We start from the raw sequence: 16,758 nt of genomic DNA on the forward strand, positions 1-16,758 counted from the left end.
ACAATACTTTTGTTTTTTCGCTAGGACAGTTCGCAAATGTTTTAGAGAGCTTTGAATATCCTTGGAGTTTTGATAGAACTGTGATGGTGTTATCTGGTTTGCTGAATGTGTGTCAGTTTGTGCTTCTGTTAAGAGAAATGGCGTTCAACAGGAGGTTTGCGTCCCGTTTTAGTCCTGAGATTTGCGATGCGTCTTCGGAAGCTTTAGCAAAAAGCACTCCTGGCCGCTCGAGGAAGAGCAAAACAGCGAAAGATGCCCCCCCAACGCCTTCGCAGGCTGAAGCTACAGCTCCTCCGTAGAGTTCTTCTGCCAAGTTCACTAGTGATAACAATAATTCTGCAGCCTTAAAGGCAGCCCCCCCTTCTCCACACACTGGTCACTGTTGCTGCTGTAACCATAGCGATCACTGTGACAGTCATTCAGACTCTGGAAATGAATCAAATGATGGTAAACCCATATCAGCATCAGTTGCTGGTTGTAAGTAAGTCACTAGGAAGACTACCCGTGCAGCAGATGATGGCACAGGGCCAACATCAACCCAAGGGGCACCATCAGGACAGGGAGGAGATGAAGTGACCACCACTCGGTCCTTTTCTCCAGGTGAGCTGAGAGATCTGCGAAAAGACTTTAGTCGTCGTGAAGGAGAGAATATTTTAACCTGGCTGCTCTGATGCTGGGACAATGGGGCAGATACAATTGAACTGGAAGGTGGTGAAGCCAGTCAGCTGGGATCTCTGTCAAGAGATTCCACCATTGATAGGGCAATTTCAAGAGAGTCTAACGTCACTACTCTCTGGACCCGACTCCTGGCAGCTATGAAAGTAAGATTTCCCTACAAGGAAGACTGTATATCCAAGTTAGGGAAATGGATTACTATGGAGAAAGGTATTCGGTTCCTGAGAGAATTAGCTGTGCGAGAGATCATCTATTTTGGACCAAACAGCCAAGAGGGAACAGACCTAGATAGAATCAATTGTTCACGACCTCTGTGGCGCAGATTTGTACAAAGTGCATCACCTGCATATGCTAAGTGGCAGGAATGCTCTGGTCATCTAGAGGTGGACAAGATATTACTGAAGTGATTGAGCAGCTCCCTGACTTTGAGGACAGCCTTGCTGGTTCTCTACGGGCTTGTGTCTCTGCTGTGGAGAAACTGTGTGAAAAATCTGATGACCGGTTTGAAAAGCTATTGCAAGAAATCAAAGAACTCAGAGAAGACACATACCATTCACGACCTGCACAAACCTATGTTTCAGCTATTAGGAAAGACGTTTCCAATCTCGAGAGAGAGGACAGAGGCAGCCCACAAAAAGAGGTTCACTGTGGTTCTTCCTACATGAGCAGGGAGAAAACATGAATAAGTGGCATGGAAGACCTATCTCAGAACTCAAAGAACGAGTACGTGAGATCAAAGGAAAAACTCCTAGGAAGGTGGCTGCTCCAGTTTACAGAAGGAGCAGAAGAAATTCTGATGCTCTTGAAGGAACCTCTAATTCACACCCAGAGACTGTGCAAAACAGAAATTAGAGGTGCCCTGCCTCCAACCAGGTGGAGGAAAGGGATAACAGAGTTTATTGGACTGTACAAATACAATGGCCTGGTACAACACACCCCTAGGAGTACAAAGCTTTAATGGACACTGGTGCACAGTGCACAATAATTCCTTCTAATTATAAAGGAACGCAATGCATCAATATTGTTGGAGTGACTGGGGGATCCCAGGAACTGACTGTTGTAGAGGCTGAAATGAGCCTAACTGGAAAAAACTGGGAAAAGTATCCCATTGTGACTGGTCCAGATGCTCCGTGCATCCTTGGCATAGACTACCTCAAGAGAGGATATTTTAAGGACCCAAAAGGGTATAGGTGGGCATTTGGTATAGCAGCTGTGGACACTGAGAAAATTGAATAGCTGTCTGATTTGCCTGGTCTTTCAGATGACCCTTCTGTTGTAGGACTGCTGATGGTTGACGATCAGCAGGTGCCAATTGCTACCACGATGTTGCATCGCCGACAATATCGCACCAATCGAGACTCTTTGATTCCTATCCAGAAGTTGATCCGTCAATTGGAAAGCCAGGGTGTGATCAGTAAGACTCGCTCACCTTTTAACAGCCCAATCTGGCCAGTGCGTAAGTCTAGTGATGAGTGGAGACTAATTGTGGGCTATCGTGGCCTGAATGAAGTTACGCCACCACTGAGTGCTGCTGTGCCTGACATGCTAGAACTGCAATTTGAACTGGAGTCAAAGGCAGGTCAGTGGTATGCTACAATTGACATTGCTAATGCATTTTTCTCTATTCCTGTAGCAGCAGAGTGCAGGCCGCAGTTTGCTTTCACCTGGAGAGGCATCCAGGACACGTGGAATCGCTTGCCCCAGGGGTGGAAACACAGTCCTACCATCTGCCATGGACTGATCCAGACCACGCTGGAGCAAGGTAAAGCTCCAGAACACTTGCCATATATTGATGACATCATCGTATGGGGCGACACAGCGAAAGAAGTCTTCGAGAAAGGTGAGAGAATAATTCAGATTCTTTTGGATGCTGGTTTTGCCATAAAACGAAGCAAGGTCAAGGGACCTGCACGAAAGATCCAGTTTTTAGGAATAAAATGGCAAGATGGCCGTCGTCAGATCCCAATGGATGTGATCAACAAAATTGCAGCAATGTCTCCACCTACTAATAAAAAGGAGACACAGACTTTCTTGGGCGTTGTAGGTTTTTGGAGAATGCATATTCCTGACTACAGCCAGATTGTGAGCCCTCTCTATTGAGTGACTCGTAAAAAGAACCAATTTGAGTGGGGCCCTGAACAACGACAAGCCTTTGAACAAATCAAGCGTGAGATAACTCATGCAGTGGCCCTTGGACCAGTTCGGACTGGACTAGATGTTAAAAATATGCTCTACACTGCAGCCGGAGATAACGGACTTACCTGGAGCCTCTGGCAGAAAGCACCAGGAGAAACCCGAGGTCGACCCTTAGGTTTTTGGAGTCGAGGATACAAAGGATCTGAGGCCAACTATACTCCAACTGAAAAAGAGATACTAGCAGCATACGAAGGAGTTCGAGCTGCATCAGAAGTGATCGGTACTGAAGCACAGCTCCTCCTGGCACCGCGACTGCCGGTGCTGAGCTGGATGTTCAAAGGGACGGTTCCCTCTCCACATCATGCAACCGAAGTTACGTGGAGTAAATGGATTGCACTGATCACACAACGAGCTCGAATTGGAAGTCCCAACCGTCCAGGAATCTTAGAAGTGATTACAGACTGGCCAGAAAGCAAAGACTTTGGGATGTCTCCAGATGAGGAGGAAGTAAAACGTGCTGAAGAAGCACCACCGTATAATACTCTTTCAGAGACTGATAAGCAGTATGCACTGTTCACAGATGGATCCTGTCGTCTTGTAGGAAAACATCGAAGGTGGAAAGCTGCTGTGTGGAGTCCCACATGACAAGTTACAGAAGCCACTGAAGGACAAGGTGAATCGAGTCAATTTACAGAAGTGAAAGCCATCCAGCTGGCTTTGGACATTGCTGAACGAGAGAAGTGCCCAATACTTTATCTCTATACTGACTCATGGATGGTAGCAAATGCCTTGTGGGGGTGGCTATAGCAGTGGAAGAAAAGCAACTGGCAGCGCAGAGGTAAACCCATTTGGGCTGCCACACTGTGGCAAGACATTGCTGCTCGGCTAGAGAGCCTGCCTGTGAAAGTTCGGCATGTAGATGCTCATGTGCCTAAAAGTCGAGACACCGAGGAACATCTGAACAACCAACAGGCAGATCAAGCTGCTAAAATTAAAGTAGCTGAGGTGGACTTGGACTGGCAACATAAAGGTGAACTTTTCCTAGCTCGGTGGGCCCATGATGCTTCAGGGCATCAAGGTAGAGATGCAACATATGAATGGGCTCACGATCGAGGGGTGGATTTAACTATGGACACTATTTCACAGGTTATTCATGAATGTGAAACTTGCGCCGAAATCAAACAAGCAAAACGGTTAAAGCCTGTATGGTATGGGGGGCGATGGTTAAAGTATATGTATGGAGAGGCTTGGCAGATTGATTATATTACACTTCCACAAACACGTCAAGGTAAGCGTTATGTACTTACAATGGTGGAAGCAACCACTGGATGGTTGGAAACATATGCTGTACCTCATGCTACAGCCCGAAATACTATCTTGGGCCTTGAAGAGCAAATCTTTTGGCGACACGGTACGCCAGAAAGAATTGAATCAGACAATGGTACTCATTTCAAAAACAGTCTTATAGACAATTGGGCCAAAGAACATGGTATTGAGTGGGTATATCATATTCCATATCATGCACCAGCCTCTGGGAAAATTGAAAGGTACAATGGTTTGCTAAAAACTACACTAAAGGCACTTGGTGGTGGAACCTTTAAAAACTGGGATTCACATTTAGCAAAAGCCACTTGGTTGGTCAACACCAGGGGATCAACCAATCGAGCCGGGCCTGCCCAATCAGAAATTCTACGGACTGTAGAAGGAGATAAAGTCCCTGTAGTACACATGAAAAATTTGTTAGGAAAGGCAGTCTGGGTTACTCCTGCCTCAGGCAAAGGCAAGCCCATTCATGGGATTGTTTTTGCCCAGGGACCTGGCAGCACCTGGTGGGTGATGCTTAAGGATGGAGAAGTTCGGTGTGTACCTCAAGGGGATTTGAGTTTAGGTGAAAATATTCAATACTGAACTGCATGATGTGAATTGCCATACTAACACTATTTAATAAGTGTCTTTCAGATCAAGACAGTGATGATGAAACCAGAGCTAGCTTCTTTGAGAGGCGCCTGACAACTTCTTCGAAGTTGATGTCTTTAACCCACAAACAGTGGTCATGAGATGCACTTGTACCATTTTTCCTGCCCTGGGAGACTGTTGTGACAAAATGAACTTAATGAACTTTTCAAAGGATGGTCCACTGATTAAGATTAATTACTCCTGTGTATATATGTACATATGTGTATATATATATATAGTAGTAGTGATTACTTAGATTGTGTTGATAGATTGTATTGATAAGGTTTAAGTATTCAGTGAGTGGCATATTATAAGGGGTGGAATGTCCTGGTTTTTTTAAAAACAAGTTTCTCTTTTAGTGAATTTGCCTGTCAGCTACAGCCTTCATATTAAGTGCATTTTCCTGGAGAACCAGACACATGTTTGGTAAACCTAGCAATGGAATGCAAACATATTGATAAGCATGGATGGACATCTCGCGAGAGGGGTGACGAGAGACAAGTGACTAAGAAACTGACCAACTTTGTATAACATTCCATTCACGTGAATACTTCATATAAAATGGGAGATCACGAGGATCTCGTCCCTTTTTCCCTTTTCCCTATGGCCGACATTAGGAGAGGACCTTGCTAGTCGTCCCTGCGAACTGAGGCCTAGTGAGAGACTGAATCCAGCTCCGGTTGGCTGCAGAGTCCAGTCCAGGACTTTGGGTGCCACCTCTGCAGTTGCTGAGACTTTCAAGATTGGTTTTGTGTATTTTGTATTATTTTCTCTATTCTTATTAGTAGCATTAGTAAAACATCTTTAATTTTTTCCAACTCTCTTCTCTCTGTCCTCCTTTCCCTCCCGATTGCCTGTCCTGAGTGGAAGGGGGGAGAGGGAGGGGCAAAAGGGGGAAGTGGGGGTGAAGAGGGGGTTAACAATACATCTGCCAGGGTTTTATTGTCACCCCGCAATCTAAACCCTCGACAGGGCCCAACAGATGGGGGGTCCTGAGAGGAGACAAGAGGGAAAAATGCGGCCTCTGGGATGTGTCAAGAGCAAACGGGCAAGTTTTGAGGGGAAGAGAGAAAAGAGGGGAATTTAATGAGGCAAAGGTCAAACAGGCACCGTGATGCCACCAAAGAGCCTGCAGGGACCCAAAGGCAGGCAGGGTAATTGCAGAGGAACTGGAAGGAAATGGGTTTCTGAGGGAGCCAGGAGGCGAGTAAGCTTGTGAGGGGTCCAGAGGCAAAGGGATGTGTCCTGAGGGGAACAAATCGGAAGGTTCTTACCTCTGAGAAGTTGTCCTTGACTTTGGTTCCACCAGCAGCCGTCCTGTGGTCCCGGCACAGCCTGGGGATCCCTGACCCGCACCACCACAACCTTTAACAGGACATTGGGCCGTTCTAGAACCTGAATGACAAACAGCGAGTATTTCTCTAGGACGGCTTTGATGTGGGATTGTTCTGTTTTCCCTGCAGCGGACAGGGAGAAGTTTCTCCTCCCCACAGTAACACTGAACACCCCGCCCATGACTCTTCAGGCATTTTGGGGCTGTAAGCCCACATCTCTCGCTGGCCTGCTCCTCCAGTAACATCATGGTCACGCCCCGAGTCCCCCCATTTATTCACTCCAACAAAAAAAGGTAGAAAAGGAAAACAGCCCCAGCGGGCAGCTCATTACTTTAAAATGCCATCTACATATGTACATACCAGAGCCCCCAAAAACGGGGGGGCAGCGCCCCGAACAGCCGCAGCCACGTCCCACAGGCCGGCAGCTGCCCCCTGGCACGCTGGGGACAGAGGACGGTGCCGAGAGTCCTGCTCCGGCGCTGCTCCCCCGACCTGGGCTGGGGGGTCTGCTGAGCATGGGGCGGTCACAGCTCCCCCTCTGAAACACAGGAATTCCACAGTAGAGTTCCGCCCTGGGGCGGCCGGCTGCAGCACCGCGCTTTGCCCACAGCCTTTCCTTCCTTGTCCACTTTACACAATGGCCTCTGCTCATCACATCTCATCAAGGCTGCTCTACTCGCATTATCAGCAGGCGGTTCCCCAATCTCTTTCCTGCCAGCTAAAATACCCCCCAACGGGCTCTTTTTCAGAATGACGATACTACGCCGTCCCCCCGTTACACGTCACGCAGAACGACACGGCTCATCTTGTAACAAAGACAGGCAATAACTATTGATGTTTACAGCAGCACTCCACGGATAACACTAAAACCTACCCACGACATACCGCCCTCACAAGTTGTGCTCCAAGTTTATCTCACCCTCTCCAAAACAAAACAATTCTGCTACGCAGCTCAAATCTATGCAACATTCAGCACCACAATCAGGACACTCTTGTGAAAAATGCAGTTGTGATTCGTGCTAAGATGTTTGATGTTTACAGATATAACCAAGTGAGGCAAGGGCTCTGAATCTGGAAAAAGGTGATTAAGTTCTATGTAAAAAGTTATGAAACTTGCTTATTAAGTTGTATTGACAGAGGGAACTAACATTTTAAGGGTTAACTAAACATATAATGGGTGCCTACTAACGAACTAACACTTTAAGGCTTAGCCACACAAGAAATGCTTAGTTTAGAGCTTTATGTTAAGAAGAACAGAACCCCATTGAATGCCAAGATAAGAAGTTTTACTGCACCTAGCTGTAAACTTGAGGAGACAAGATAACGAAGATTTACAGCAAAAGGGGGCGCCAGTCTGGTCTCAATCGACTTGGCAGCTTGGGTCCCAGTCAATTCAACATAATGAGCCAAAGGTAAAAAGTTCACTGTGACGAAGCTGAAGGAGCCTTCATCCAAAGACCCCCAAAGACCCCTCCTCAAATTCACCAAGTGGCACTGCGCAGGCACAACAGGGGAGCGTCTATGGAAATGGTTCTCTGAGACTCATTTTAATCAGAAGCGGAACAGGTTATGAATATGTATAGGCGTTCCTGGGGTCATTATGAATATGTAACACCTTACTGTATTTAAGCACACCTCTTGTTGTTTAAAGGTGTGTGTGTTGGGCGGAGTGAATCCCCTGCGCACCCAGCGCTGTTTTGCTTATGCTCTAATGAACACGTGTCCAGAGGAGGTGGGGGCCTGACTACAAACTACAAACCACACTGAACAGTTGCAAGATAAGGTCTTGTTTGCACTTTGCTGGGAAGAACGGAACTGTCTGGGAAAAACAACGATCCAAAACTAACACAGAGGAGACATTACAGACATCTGCAAAATGGGGCCTATTTCACACTTTGCTGAGAAGAAAGGATTTATTCAGACAAAACAGTACCTGCAAGGCTATGGACCATAAACAATGTCTACAGCTGAAAAACAAAGGCCCACGTGGAATCGGAGAAAAAAATCCAAGGAGAAGCAAGAAGACCTCACAGTGAAATATTGCTGTTGGACTGAATGATGGTATGAACGGTTTGTAAAGGTACAGAAGTCTATGGTTTACTATGCTCGGGTTGGACCCCTGTGGAGGTACCAGCTTGTGCCAGTCCTGCTGCTATTCTACTCCAGTTTTTTTCCCCGAGAATTTTGCCGCCTGCGCTCTGCCCGGTGCGCGGTGCCGCCCGCGGTCTGCCCGGTGCGTGGGTGCCGCCCGCGGTCTGCCCGGTGCGCGGTGCCGCCTGCGGTCTGCCCGGTGCGCGAGTGCCGCCCGCGCTCTGCCCGGTGCGCGGTGCCGTCCGCGCTCTGCCCGGGACGCGGGTGTCAGGCCTCGCAGCCGTGTCCCTGCGCTCGGCAGCTGCTGCAGGGGAGTTGCAGCTTTGCTTTTGTTTCATGCAGTAGTTGACACCTTTGGACGGAACTGTGACACGGATGTTTAGCAAAGCTGCAGGCTGATATTTATTATATTACCGCAAATCTTTAATAATCCAAGTGTTTGAACCCACGGGGTGGGGACGCGCAGGCGGGGGGCAGCACCCGCCGGGAGTGGGTGACACCCAGGGGTGCTGCAGCACGTCCTGTGAGGGCAGGCGCTGGGCCAGGCTGCAGCGCAGCAGGCGCAAGATGAGATCACGGGCGCCCTCAGGCACGGGGGGCGGGAAGTGCAGGTCCACCTGGCGGGACGCGGGGGACTCAGGGACCTCGGAAATGGATGGAGCACAAGGACACCCCCACCCAGCACCGGTGTCCCTGGCCCCCCAGTCGTGGATCTCGCCCCGCAGTGAGAATGGAGGGTGTGGGGCAGGTGCTGTGTATGTGGGGCCCAGATCCTGAGGTTCTGCCCAGCCCTTGGGTTCCCCAGCAGCATGTGGGGCAGGGGCTGCTCTCCACAGGCAGGGTCCCCATGGCAGGGGATTCCAGGGGGGTGTGAGCTCCCTAAACATGAGGTCTCTGTGGCAGGGTCCCCCCTGTGAGAGCACAGCACCTGAAGCTGGGGGTTGCTCTGTGGTCCTTGTGGGTCCCTGGAGGTGCTCCCCGGGTGGGTGGGGGTCCCTAGGGCGCAGTCCCCACCTTGGTGATGCGGTGGTAGGTCTCATTGTGGGAGGGGCTCTCGAAGGGGGGGTGCCCAACCAGCAGCTCATAGCACAGCACCCCCAGGCACCACAGATCCACCTTCTCGTCATGCTCACGCCCCTCCACCATCTCGAGAGGAAGGTAATCCAGCGTCCCACATAGTGTCCTCCGCCTGGGGGACACCCCATGAGGAGACACCCCCATATGTACAGGTACCCACTGCCTCTCCAGAGGTACATAAAGGCAGCTCTGTTTTAGGGGGAGCCCCGCCTTGGCATGTTGGAGTCCTCTGGGGTGCTTGTCACCCCCAGGCCGGTAACGCCATCCCCATGAGGTCTCAGCCCCTGCTGTGTCCCTGTCCGCACAGGGTGCCCCATGGAGGACCCCCCCCCCAGAGCGCCCCCAGCCCTACAGGGCCCCTCCCCAGATCATACCAAAGGGGAGGGGGTGCACAGACGACCCAAAGTCAGTGATCTTCGGCTCCTCCAGCGCCACAGGGTGCTTCCCCAGACCCACAGGGTGCTCCCCCAGACCCACAGGGCCCCCCACAGGCGTACCAGAGGGAGGGGGCGTGCACAGACCACCCGAAGTCGGTGATCTTCAGCTCCCCCATCAGCCCCAGCAGCAGGTTCTCAGGTTTGATGTCCCGGTGGATCACCTTCTTCCCGTGGCAGTACAGCACCGCGTCTGCCGCCTCCTCCATCAGCTGGGGTGACGAAACGAGGGGGTCAGGGCACCCCCAAACTGGTCAGGAGACCCTCACTGAACAGAGGGTGGCCACTGTGGGTGCGGCAGCAGCTTCTCCATCAGCTGGGGATGGGTCAGGACACCCTCAAACTGACCAGGGGGCCCTTGGGGACCCCAACACCAATTCTTGGGTGGGACCTCAGCATTTGGGGCTGGTCAGGGGGCCCAGACCCCCATGTGTAGGGGTCACCCTGGTGTCTGGGGTGGTTCCAGAGCTCCCCCCTAGGGGTGCCCCATTTCGGGGTGACCTGACCGTGGCGGTGCGGGTGGCATCGAAGCGGCCTTGGCGCTGCAGCTCCTTGTAGAGCTCCCCCCCGGGCACGTACTCCAGGATGAGGAACACCCGCCGCTCATCGTGGAAGTAGTTGTAGAGGCACAGGATGTTGAGGTGCCTGAGGGGAACAGGGACACATGGTGAGGCCTCAGGAGCCCCCACTACCACCCCAGGGTCCCCAGTGCCACCCATGGGCTCTCTGCAACCGACCCCTGCTGTCACCTAGGGGACCCCAGAACACCCCCAGTGTCACCTAGAGGACCCCAGTGCGACCCACCATCACCCCAGTGAGCCCCAGGACACCCCTCCACTGTCACCCCAGGGTGTCCAGGACAGCCCCCACCATGACCCAGAGGACAACAGGACTCCCATACTGTCACTCCAGTGCCACCCACCACCACCCAGGGGGTCTTCTGGGACCTGTTGATATCATACTTGGGTCCCCAAGATCCCCTCACTGTCACCCAGTGGGTCCCCGAGTGCCACCTCATCACTCCAGGACCCCCCACCTCATCAGCCCAGGGTCGCCCCAGTGCCACCCACCATCACTCAGGAGGTCCCCAGGACCCTACCAGCACCACCCAGGGTTCCTAGGCTCCCCCACCCCGCCTCCCCCCGACACCCCCATGCCTGTGCTTCCTGACTGTAGGTGGGCCATGATCTCGATCTCTCGCCGCAGCTGGTGCTCCACCCCTTCCTTCTCCACCTGGGACTTGAAGAGGACCTTCAGCGCCACCAGGAATTTCGTGCTCTGCTCCCGTGCCAGGTAGGCGCTCCCGAACTTGCCTTTCCCCAGCGGCCGCCCAATCTCAAAGTCATCCCCCAGTGACACCCAGTGGGTCCCTGGCACCCCCTCCCCCATCACCCCAGGGTCTCCAGTGTCCCACATCACCCCAGGGGTCCCTGTTACCCCCAGGCCCCCCAGCTCTGCCCCCACCATCACTCACTGTGGCGGGGGAGAGGCCTGCAGAGCAATGGGCTGCAGGGACGCAGCTCCTGATGGGGAAGGCTCAGCTGCGGGAACCCCCACACACACCCTGAGGGCCCCCGAGGACCCTCCCGTGGGACACAGGCGTCCACGGACCCCCAGGTAACACCCGCGCCCCCACCAAGGGATCCAGGCGTCCGGGCACCCCAACTCCTCCCCATGGGGCTCCGTCCCCCGGACCCTCCCTCCCCTTACCTGGCCGGCGCTCCGGCATGAGCGGCTCCTCACGGCGAACCTGCGGCCCGGCCGGGGAGGGGGGTCACCCCGAGACACCCTGCAGGGGTGGGGGACCCCAACACCCTCCACAGGGACAGGATATCCCCCCAAAAAGGGCCCGGGGGTGCCTGAGCGCACCCCCTGGGACGGGGCCACCCCCAAGGGTCGGTGCGGCCCCAAAGCGCACGGGACCCGCCCCGAGGGTGCCCCAGGGATGGGGCCCAGGGGACACCTCGAGACCCCCTCCCAAGGACGGCCCCCCCGGAGGGGTTTGGGGCACTCCGAGACCCCCCATCCCAGGGACCGGGACACTCCAGAAAGGGCAGCGTCACCCCGAGTGCCCCGGGGGGACACCCTGGCAGGGGAACGTCGTGGGGGAGGGGGTGTCACCTCGGGCAGGCTGGACACGCCGGGGTCCGCGTTCTCTTTCTGCGCCATCCTGGGGGCGGGGAGGGGACACAGCATCACCACGGGACCCCAACCCCTCGGGACCCCCAACCACACGGGACACGCTGTCCCTGGATCCCCAACCCCTCGGGATCGCCCAGCCCTCCGGAACCCCCGCGACACGCTGTCCCCGGATCCCCGTTCCCCGGACCCGCTGTCCCCGATCCCCGCCCGCTGCGCTCTGCGCCCCCTCCCGCCGCCGCCTTCAGACCCGCCCCTCGGCTGCACGCGCCGCCCGCCCATTGGTCCCCGCTGCGGACGGCCCCGCCCCCACCCGCCTTCCTCCCCACCCGCCTTCCTCCTGCCCCACCGCGCTTACGCCGTTTCTCATTGGCCAGCCACGCCGCCCGCCTAGCGGGCGGGGCGGGAGCTCAGCGCTTATTGGCTGCTGGGCGCAGTTGGGGGGTCGAGCGCGTGCGGGGCGGCGGCGATCGGGATAGGAAGTTGTTGTCTGGGGGGGTTGGTGAGGAGACAGAATGGTTCCGGGGGTGCGGCCGGGCCGGGCCGAGGCTTGCCCTGCCGAGCACAGAACGGCTATGCGGGCGGGAGCGCTGGAAGGGGCGCGGGGCTGCGCCTCGGGTCTGCCCGGGGGAGCTGAGGCAGCGCGGGCAGCGTGTGGGTTCAGACGGGCTGCAGGTTCGGTGGCCGCGGCGCTGGTGGAACGATGAGTCTCTTGCAGAGCTCGCGGGTGTTCCTGCGTTCAGTGAAAATTCTCTTCAAGCATTTCATTTCTCTTTTGGCTGTTGCTGCTGCAAGTGAAGCACCTGATTCCATTGGAACCCCTGTGTGCGCAGGGACACTTTCTGCAGGAGCACCCGTGTCAGTACCAGGGGCCTGGGCTCCTGCCCGGAGACACGGGCTGTCCCCCAGCGCTGGGCGGACACGGCGCGGTGACACAGGACACGTGGTGAAGAACAATAGCGGTGAGTACGTACTTTATTAAAAAAGTCTTGCCAGTTAATGATGAATCCTACTCCAGTTGTTGCCTTGTCATGATTTCTGGAAACCCTGGCTGTCTTTCTCTTCCCCTTTACTGGTAAAGTTGTGGGTTTTTTACTAGTAGGTTACAATCAGGTGTTGATTCTGGAGATGTTGAACGTGCCTGACGAAAGCTGTAAATACAGTGAAGCTGGTGATTTGTAAAGTACAGTGATATTGACTGCCTCTCTAGTTTTCAGTACTGTGTTCTGAGTGACACTTGGGAAACGTATAACAGGAAAGGCCAACTGCAAGAATTCAAAACTGGCTACAGGGTTATGTTGTGGGGTTTTTTTAACAAATTTAATTGGACTCTGGAAACAATTTTATAGATGCTACAAAGGTAAAAAAATATAACAAGATTTGCAGAAACTGTTGTCAGCTGTAATAGGAAAAAAGCAAAAGTAACTTTGACTTTGGTTCAAAGGAGGTATTTCAGAACCAGAAATGAAGGTGAAGCTTTGCGTGGGAGGGCGATCAGCTCGGCACTAGGGAAGCTTCTTTTCCCTGGGTTTCCTGCAGCACAGACTTGGTGTGGATTCCAGAAATTCTGCTAAAATATCAGTTTATCAGCCAGGCCCAGTGTAGAGCAGCTCGAGCTGCTGCTCCTGAAGAGGGACCGGAGCAGGAAAAGTCCTGGGCAGTTCTGCCTGCACGGCCCCGTCAGCCCAGGTTCTGGTGTTGGGTTGGTGTTCTGCACCCGCAGCTCCGGGTGAGACCCGGTGGGACACGGTTCTGTCCCCTCACAGTGTGGCGGACGCGGCTCTGCTCCCGAGGACACGTCGGTACCTGTGACCCAGAGCTGGGCACCGCTCCGCGCTGGGACCCCGGTGCTGGGCACCAGCAACACCTCAGACTGCTACCAAAGAGACTCCTTTGCCACTGTCATCTCATGGGGGTGGGGGAGGGAGGATAAAAGTGACAAAAGTAGCTGGATAGCTCAACTTGTTTCAAAAAAGCCCCAACATTCCAAAGCCAACTGCGAAGCCAAACGTATTCCTTTGCATGCGAGTTTTTCAGGCAGTTCCGGTGGACTGGAGAGTCTTTTAAAAAAATGCAATGAAGGCAGCAAGCGTGGGGACCAGCAGCCAGTAACAGGAGTGAGGCAAATGTTTATCAGTTAAATCAGCTCATCTCACATTCTGATCATGTTCCCCTAACTTTCCAAGACGAGTGGAGTCCAACTCTCCTACATGCCGCCCATCAGCTGCGGCAGCTCGGCCAGCTGTGCTTGTGTGTTTGGCTGGGGTTTGTTTGGTTGGTTTTGGTTGTTGTTTGTTGTGTGTGGGTTTTTTGTTTGTTTGTTTGTTTAACCAGGACTCAAAATGAATAGGGCAAAAGAGAAGAAAGAAAACTGGAAAGAGCAGGCCAGGCCTGATAGACACTTAGAAATAAATATTTAGGAGTGGCAATGGCCCTTGCCACAATAATTATCCACATTTTCTACAGGTCTATTCTAATTATATACTAATAATCTATCAATGTCTTTCAATAATTTCATGAAGAAATATGTTCAGAAAATATTTTATTCTGAAAAAATATTCTATATTCCAGTAGTATTTTCCTGCCCACAAAGAAAAGCTGCTCTTACAGTTCATCTTATGATTGCCTGGCTGAAAGACACGATTTAAATACAAGTTTACAGCAAAGCACAACAAGCCGGAATAAGTCACGGTTAGGGAATAGGCTGCCTTAGCTTATCTAATTACTGAGAATACGGCTTCGTACAGAGCCTGGTTAGAAACGGCTTTATAGAACTCGCTCAGCATAAGTGAGTTTGCCCAACGCAGCTGTGAGCTGTGAACCCTGGAACTTCTGTTTGTTAAGGAAAAAGGGCTCAGAGTGCTCAAGACGAGGGAGCTGCTAAGAGGAACAGGACGGGTCTGACGGGACGGGACACACAGGGCTGGTTTGGCTACTGCAAATAACTCTTTATCTGCAGCTGCAGGTGCAAAACAGGAACTTGCAGGTCAGGACGTGGCCTGACAGCCCCATCTGAGGAGAATGGGGAGATTCCATGGAGAACAGGGAGACCCCAGACTCTAATGGTGCAGTTGGCCCGAGGGCCGTGCAGGGGCTGGGACTGTGGGTAGAGCTGTCCGGGATATTCCTGCAGAGGGTCCCTGTGTGCAGACGCCCAGCTCACGGTGCTCTCGCTGTGCTGGCAAATCAGTGATTGAACAGTGATTTCTGGAACCTGTGCCAGAGTGTCCGCAGTGCAAAGCCTGCGGAAAAGAGCTGCCCTGGCTCGTGTGCTTTGACTGCGTCCCCAGGCTCATTGAATTCACGTCTAATTAAAACAACAACAACAAAACCACTACCACAAAAAAAACCAAACAGAGACACACACAAAAAATCCCCCATAAGACTCAGAGGTGCTCCAGCTGCTGTAATTGACTTCCCTATCAGCTCTGCATGTTGTGTTTGGTACATTGTCGCTTGCAGGTCTCTCTGTGAACCTGTTTAACCAGAAGGCTTGAAGTAAAAGTTATGAAGGAAAACTAACAACTTATGTAGATAAATGTCTGGTGTGGATTGTTCTACTTCTCCAGCCGCTGTTCTCCTCTGGGTCTCAGCTGAGCCTGGCTGATTCACTGGTAATGTAAATTGCACTAATTAAAGAAAGAGCCAGGTGACGAAGCTCTGATTTTAGTTATCTGCTGAGCACTTAAAGATATTGACTGCAGCAGGGTTACAGCCCCTAGAGTTGCTCACAGTGTTCTTGCCGTTCGGAATGCTGTGGTTGAGCTTGTCTGTGCTCAAAGGGCTGTGTGTTCGGTGGGTAAGGCTGAAGCAGGTGCTCCGTGGAGGCATTAACGTTCCAAAGGTGCTGCTGAGAACCCTGTAATCACAGCTCGTCTGGGAAGGTAGGGGACAGCAACAACACAGCGGATCAAACACGTGTGCTGTGAGATCCGTCAGTGCGGAGTCTGCCAGCAGTGTTTGCAGTGGGGATTTTGGGCAGCCCTGCTGTTGGTCTGTGGGGAGTCGAGCCTTACGAAAGCACGAGAAGTTCTTGGGAAGATCCGCATGTGTGTGACTGTCGTGTTTCTTGTTAGGATGGGAAAAGGCTTTGTCCTGAATTGGGAAACAGTGGTTTGAGTTCTGTCACTCTTTGGTTGGTCTCTTCAGAATAGGTGACTCAGTCATGGAATTGGTAAATAAACCCATGAAGAGACGGGAAGGGAAGGCTGGACAGTGCTTTTTCCTCATGTAGACTTTTGACTTGTGTACAATATGAAGACAGTTACTTCACGCTGTATTTTGGTTCACATTACGTGATCCTGCAGCTGAGGAGGAGCAATCAGTGCAATAAAGTGAGTGTGCTCGCAGAGGTAACCTCAAAAATGTGTCACCTGCCAAAAAACTACAAACCTTTTTATTACCAGGCAAAAAGTGGCAATAAAACAGTTTTCTGGAACTATGAATTTCAAAGACAAGTGGTCCGTAGAAGTGAACGAGGGACGGTGGGAAACGCTGTGTGCCTGGACTGTGTCAGATGGACTTTAAATGGCACTCTGTCCTTCCTCTGTCGCCCTGTACAGTAAAACTTGTTATTCCTTAAATAAAGGATTTTCTCTTATGCTCAGGATGCGTTATTGAATGATGTTGAGGTTTTTATCACCATATTTTCCGTGAATATTTTCTTTGGTTCCCCTTTAAGTTTGTTTTTCTTGTCCTTAACAGGCAGCTTTGAGAGCTCTCTAAGTAAAAGTGATACTTTTTTGCCTTTTTATTGCTCTTTTCGTGTTACGAGCAGCCACCCTCTTTATGCTCAGTCTCATGCTTTTCTTCCTTTCTTGCCCATGTTCAGAATACTGGGAATTCCAAGCTTCAAGTTTCCTGTGGAACGTTGCGGGAGACCTTGATAATGTGGCACTGAGGGAGGTGATGAAGAG

General features: G+C 52.2%; 1 protein-coding gene across 1 annotated transcript; it reads right to left on the reverse strand.

Annotated features, from left to right (window-relative positions):
• Window positions 1-8,615: 8,615 nt before the first annotated feature.
• On the reverse strand, window positions 8,616-11,092 carry LOC308042901 (aurora kinase B-like; the record flags this gene model as incomplete). The annotated part of the gene is given in 6 exon segments (XM_080348668.1): window positions 8,616-8,689; window positions 8,692-8,809; window positions 9,207-9,381; window positions 9,767-9,915; window positions 10,210-10,348; window positions 10,875-11,092. Coding segments are annotated over 6 exon segments (873 nt in total).
• Between the last annotated feature and the right edge of the window lie 5,666 nt (window positions 11,093-16,758).

This window comes from Nesoenas mayeri (genome assembly GCF_963082525.1).
Source record: "Nesoenas mayeri genome assembly, chromosome: 8".
NCBI classification, from domain to species: domain Eukaryota; kingdom Metazoa; phylum Chordata; class Aves; order Columbiformes; family Columbidae; genus Nesoenas; species Nesoenas mayeri.